At 47.0% G+C, this 6,078-nt stretch overlaps 1 protein-coding gene across 1 annotated transcript; it reads left to right on the top strand.

Moving 5' to 3' along the window:
- The first annotated feature begins 1,476 nt into the window (after positions 1-1,476).
- Positions 1,477-5,853, top strand: FGF21 (fibroblast growth factor 21). The gene is made up of 3 exons (XM_053363783.1): positions 1,477-1,863; positions 2,935-3,038; positions 4,468-5,853. The coding sequence occupies exons 1-3, from the start codon at positions 1,632-1,634 to the stop codon at positions 4,765-4,767; spliced, it is 636 nt and encodes a 211-aa protein (XP_053219758.1). The 5' UTR covers positions 1,477-1,631; the 3' UTR covers positions 4,768-5,853.
- The last annotated feature ends 225 nt before the right edge of the window (positions 5,854-6,078 follow it).

Here is a 6,078-nt window from a genome sequence, read left to right on the forward strand (position 1 = left end):
CAGAAGTGCCTGGCATGCTCTGGTCCATGGGGTCACGAAGAGTCGGACATGACTAAACAACTAAACAACAACAGAACCTGATGCTGAACGAGGCTAGATTTTGTTGATTTTGGTGGCATGTGGCAATGTCCATAAAGTTAAAGGTAAAGGGACCCCTGACCATTAGGTCCAGTCGTGACCGACTCTGGGGTTGTGGCGTTCATCTCGCTTTATTGGCCGAGGGAGCCGGTGTACAGCTTCTGAGTCATGTGGCCAGCATGACTAAGCCGCTTCTGGCGAACCAGAGCAGCGCACGGAAATGCCATTTACCTTCCCGCCGGAGTGGTACCTATTTATCTACTTGCACTTTGATGTGCTTTCGAACTGCTAGGTTGGCAGGAGCAGAGACCGAGCAACGGGAGCTCACCCCGTCGTGGGGATTAGAACTGCCGACCTTCTGATCGGCAAGTCCTAGGCTCTGTGGTTTAACCCACAGCTATAATTCCCACCTTCTGAAACTAGGTGCAGACTTGGATTGAAGGTGGGGCAAGAAGGGGTATGTGCAATGGGTGGGCCTGCGATGCACTTTTTCCTTCTCTCTCCTATACCACGCTCCTCCTTTCCTCTGCCTGATCCCCAAGCAGTACCTTCCCACTCTTGGCTAGTTGACTTTAACAATAGATGGATAGCTCAGCTGGTTAGAGCGTGACGCCGATAACACCAAGGTTGCAGGTTTGATTCCCGGATGGGACAGCCACATATTCCGGCACTGCAGCGTCCCTTCCAACTCTACCATTCTTTGATTTCTAGATTAATAGAATTAACACCAAACGAACCCCACTGTTGCACTTCCAACATCAGGTTCGTGCAGGAGCTCAGTGTGTGGGGAACGTCATGGGCTCAGGTGTGGGTGTTCAGAATGACAAATAGATGCTGGACAGTTGTCAGGTTATTGAGGCTTTCGCACTCGTTTCCATCGCTTTCCCCCTTCCCACCACACAACGTGCCTTTCTCTAACTCCTGTATTCCCCAAAGTTACATCACTCTTTCCTGTCGGCGGCATGAAAGCAGCTGTGGAATGATAATATTTAGACTTTGGCATCCTCGTGACCCCACGTTAGGGGCAGCGGTGATAGGCATCCCGTGACTCATACGCAGACCTAGAGAGTGTGGGGAAGCAGGAGCGGGCAGGATTGGGGAGGGAGGAGGATGTGGGCAGAGTGAACGCCAAGGGGAAGGGCATCTACCTCTGCTGTGGTATATATATACCTCTGTTCCTGCTGGACAGGAGCAAACCTGGAGTGAGACAGCTGAAGCAAGAAAAGAGAGAGTTATTTGCCTCTTTCCCTTATTTCGAGGTGGTTTGGGTTTTTCTTCCTTCCTTTCTAAAATAAGCAAACCCCAGCAACCATTGAACACTTTTCAGAGGACTGCATTCCCTTTTAGACTCAGGACCACCTGGGCTCAACACCATTTCCCGGGTGAGACCGAGTTGCGAGTCCTAGTAAGTTGAAGCCAGGACTCTCAGGGTCTTTCAAGAAAGAACTAGGGCAACCACTAAAGGCTGAGGACTAGAATCTTGCTCTCAGTTTCTTTCTGCCCCTGTCTTTGGCACCCTGATTCTCTTGTCTTGGGCTGGGCCTTCTTCAGCCATGCTGGCCATTTCTGTAGCCCTCCACCGTCTCCTCATCTGCCTGATTTTCTGGGCTGCCTTGCTGCTCCCCATGGCTCCTGCTTTCCCCCTACCAAATTCCAGCCCCCTCTTACAGTTCGATGGGCAGGTGCGGCTTCGCCACCTGTACACAGCGGACGACCAGACGCAACTCCACCTGGAGATCATGCCAGATGGCGCAGTGCGCGGCTCCAGATACCAGAACATATACAGTAAGTATTTGGGGAAATCCTTCACATTCTTTCAAGTGGCATGAGGCAGATAGATGATAGATTGAACCAGCGGTTCTCAACCTGTGGGTCCCCAGATGTTGTTGGACTACAACTCCCATCATCCCTGAGCTCTGGCCTTGCTAGCTAGGGGTGATGGGAATTGTAGTTCCACAACATCTGGGGACCCACAGGTTGAGAAAGGCATTAGACAGACAGACAGATGAAACAGAGAGATAGATATAGAGAGATAGATAGCATCTCTCACTCCAGTTAATGTAGTTGGAGGTCTATAAGGGGCTGGCTGGGCAGGACTCCTCATGGTCTGGGGATGGAAAGGGGTGCAAGAGGCCAAAATAATTTTATGGAAGAGGGTAGTTCAGCAGGTGCAGAGTTTGGCACTCTTCTGAGATGAGCAGCACCTTCTGAAATTTCCCTCTTCTGTACAACAAATGAATGCTACAAAGACTTTAGATGCCTCCAGACTGTCACTGTTTTGTGGGAAGGACTCAAGCCCATATTGGCATTTTAGGTTCGCACAGTTAAAGTGCTCTCTCGTTCTGGCACAACAAATCCACTTGAAAAGAAGGATCAGGCTTTTTGCAGTTAGGAAAGTGATGGGGAAATGGAATGAAAAGCACAGGATGAACAAATGATTAATGGGAAGACATGTGAACACCCCATAAAGTGAATCAGGATGAATGCTTATTGTTGTAAAACTACCCTATAAGCACATGCTCAATAAAGGCCAGATGGAATCTAACACTATGTTTTGTGCAAATGAATCAGGACAAACGCTCAATAAACAGGTCATACTTGGAGGGGCCTCTTGTTCTCCTTTGTATGTGGGCTCATTGCATATTTGAGAGGGGAAAGGATAGGGGAAAGAGTGGATCGGAGATTTAAAAAATTATATGAATGTTCTTTGACTTTGAATCTGGTCCCCATACAGACATTGCAGGCCAGGGTTACTGGTGGATTGGAATAGGCTGAATGGGCAGAATTAAAGGTCCAGGACTCCTGGGTTCTCATCCTTCACCACCTGTTCTCTGCTGGGTGTCCCCCCCCCCCCAGGTTTGATGGAGATCAAAGCAGTCAAGCCAGGAATCATTCGCATGCAGGCCATGAAGACCTCAAGATTTCTCTGTATGAAGCCAAATGGACGCCTCTATGGCTCGGTAAGTTAAGATGCCTGCATGTGTTTGGGGAAGAGGCAGTTCAGAGTATAAGTTCAGAGGAGGTTGCGTGTGGGACAATCCTGCTCTAGACTTGTTCACAAAATGTTTTCCCGTATGACAGGATATAAACGATTGAAGTCAATAAACAAAGGATAAAATATATTAAATTCTTGAACCAAATTCTGAGATTATGCTCAGGCAGTAGAGCATGAGACTCTTAAACTCAGGGTTGTGGGTTGAGCCCCACGTTGGGCAAAAGATTCCCAAATTGCCAGGGGGTTAGACTAGATGAGTCTCGTGGTCCCTTCCAACTCTGCCGTTCTATGATTCTATGCAGTGTGGCCAATTAAAAGAGACCCTTTGGCAAGGGGAGGGAACTAAAACCTTTGGCTGGAAGGTCAACATGTTGCGGTGGAATTCCATTCCATTCCTGCCCTGCTTCCCACCTGTTCTTGATCGCATGCAGATCCTGACATCATGACTAGGGCTGGTCTGCAAGGCATATGATCAGCTCAGTTTGGGGCTGGGATGCAGCCACTGTAGAATCAACCTGTGGCTGCTGGGTGCAGATTGCGTGGCTATCTTGTGTGCTGCAATGCATCTAGGAAAGACTGAACTCTCTTGATCTCTCCATCTGCAAATAACCAGGGACCTCACAATTGATTTTCTGGGTGTCTGGAAAAAATCCAGTGGGCAGAAACTGGATGAGGCAACTTCCATCATTCGTAAACAATTAGGAAAGGGGATAGAAATTTGATTCAGTTCACGTTTTAAAGGTAAATCTATCAAATTCAGACTTTTCAAAACAATATGAAAACTGAAAAACACAGCTACCCTTTGAAATTCACACTTATCTGATTTCTGTGGTGCAATAATTCCCCATCCCTAAATTCCCTAAACAGTACAGTGGTACCTCAGGTTACAGACGCTTCAGGTTACAGACTCCACTAATTCAAAAATAGTACCTCGGGTTAAGAACTTTGCTTCAGGATGAGAACAAAAATTGCACGGCGGCAGCGGGAGGCCCCATTAGCCTAAGTAGTACCTCAGGTTAAGAACGGACCTCCAGAACGAATTAAGTTCTTAACCCGAGGTACCACTGTAAAACCTGTTAACCAGGGTAACAGTCTGCCTCCAGAGAAAGTTGCATGCTATACTTCACTGCAGGCATTTAAGTAAAGTCTGGATTGTCCTCTTCTAGAATACTTCAGTTGCCTCCATAGTGACTGGGTGGTGAAAACTGTGGCTGAACAACAACTCCCATCAGCTCCAGCTAGCTTGATCCATAGCTAGGGATGATGGGAACTGTAGTTCAGCAACATTTGGATGGCCAAAGTTTTCTCCACCCCTGATCTGGTAGATGTTAGATTTCGCACAATTATACGACTGCATAAAACCTCATGTCTTTCCCTCCCCCCTCCCCCAATAGCTATCGTATTCTGAGGAGTCCTGCAACTTCCACGAGAAGGTTCTGCGCGACGGCTACAACCTCTACTACTCTGAAAGCTACAATATCCCCGTCAGCCTCAGCTCGATGGGGAACCTGCCTCGGAGTCACCAGCTGCCTCCCTTCTCCCAGTTCTTGCCCTTAGTCAACAAGATCCCCCTCGAACCCGTGTTCGTGGACTACGACTTCTACGAACAGGAACTGAACGTTGAGTCGTCCGACCCCCTCAGCATGATGGGCCACAACCCTGGCATCATCAGCCCAAGTTACGTCTTCAAATAACCCGGGACATCCGGTTCCTTGGACACTTTCTTGGACAAGTGGGGTCTCTTGCTGTGTAATTACAACGATGGAACAATTCGACGTTTGGGAGAAATGGAGCAGAAGGAAAGCTTAGCAGATGGCGCTTGGCACCCAGACTCTGATGAGTGACCTTGCAGTACACTGTGGACTCCCGCAACCCAAAGTTGCATCCCACTCATGCGCAAATGATGCGCTGCAGGCACATAAGGAAAACCCAGCAACAACAGAGGCGAAATCCCTGTTTCGTCAGACTAAGATTGCTTGCATTTTCAACCTGTTGTTATTCTTGCCAGCTTTTGGGGGCGGGTTATTTCTATTTTTATTATCTATTTAAGTAACTTATTTATTGTATGTCAGCTTAATTTATTGAAGGAGGCTGGGAAGAGTTGGGAAGCAGAGAAGAGTGGCATAATGAGACAGCTGGCAAGTAACTTATATATTGTTATTTATTTAGAAATATATATATTCTTATTTGCATATTTATTTTCGCTTTCTGGAGAAGGAATGACTGTTAGCTTTTAAGGCGGTAGTGTAGACATGCTCAGGACAATCTTGTGCCTTATAGCTCTTTGCTGCTTACTCTGTTCCGCCGCTTCCTTTTTAAGGAACGCCCGCAAAGGAGCAGAGCAGAGGAGAAAAGAGGTCAATGCCCACCAGGAGCTATGTAGATCAGGACAGGGCACCGCAGCTAATCATTTGATTCTGAGCATTATCTTGCATTCTCTCTGGAGCTGCTGGTTCCTGTGCAAATATCAAGGACCTGCAGTGTGTGGCTGTTTCCCCCAGCAGAAATGTAAGGAGCTACTGGTAGCTTGGCCAGATATTAGAGATAGGTTTAGAGTGGGTTCCTCATTCATGTTCCTTTACAGGCACGGGCAGTTCCTTCCTCTTGCCAGCACCACCAAACAGGCTTATTTCAATGTAGAGTGGTTTAGGTAAAGGATCAGGTCGCGCCAGCTATTATTTATTTATTTATTTATTTAAACAAACTTTTCTAACCGCGATTTGCATTTGAAATGTTGACACTTCGCTGTACTTTTCCAACAAGAATGCTTTACGGCAGAACGTGCCCGTCCCCTTTGCGAAGGGACGTTGATTATGTCAATGGTTTGTGATATATTCTTCACTTGTTACCCGTTTCCCTGCATCCTGATGCTGAACTGTAACAGTGACCAAAGTGTGATGAGCTATGAACGAATAAAGCATTCCATTTTTTTAAATAAAAAAAATATGAGTATTTGGTGGTAAATATATACGATCTCAAACCGTCTAAGAATTCCCATAAAAACT

The sequence above is a fragment of the Podarcis raffonei genome, chromosome 13 (genome assembly GCF_027172205.1).
Source record: "Podarcis raffonei isolate rPodRaf1 chromosome 13, rPodRaf1.pri, whole genome shotgun sequence".
NCBI lineage: Eukaryota > Metazoa > Chordata > Lepidosauria > Squamata > Lacertidae > Podarcis > Podarcis raffonei.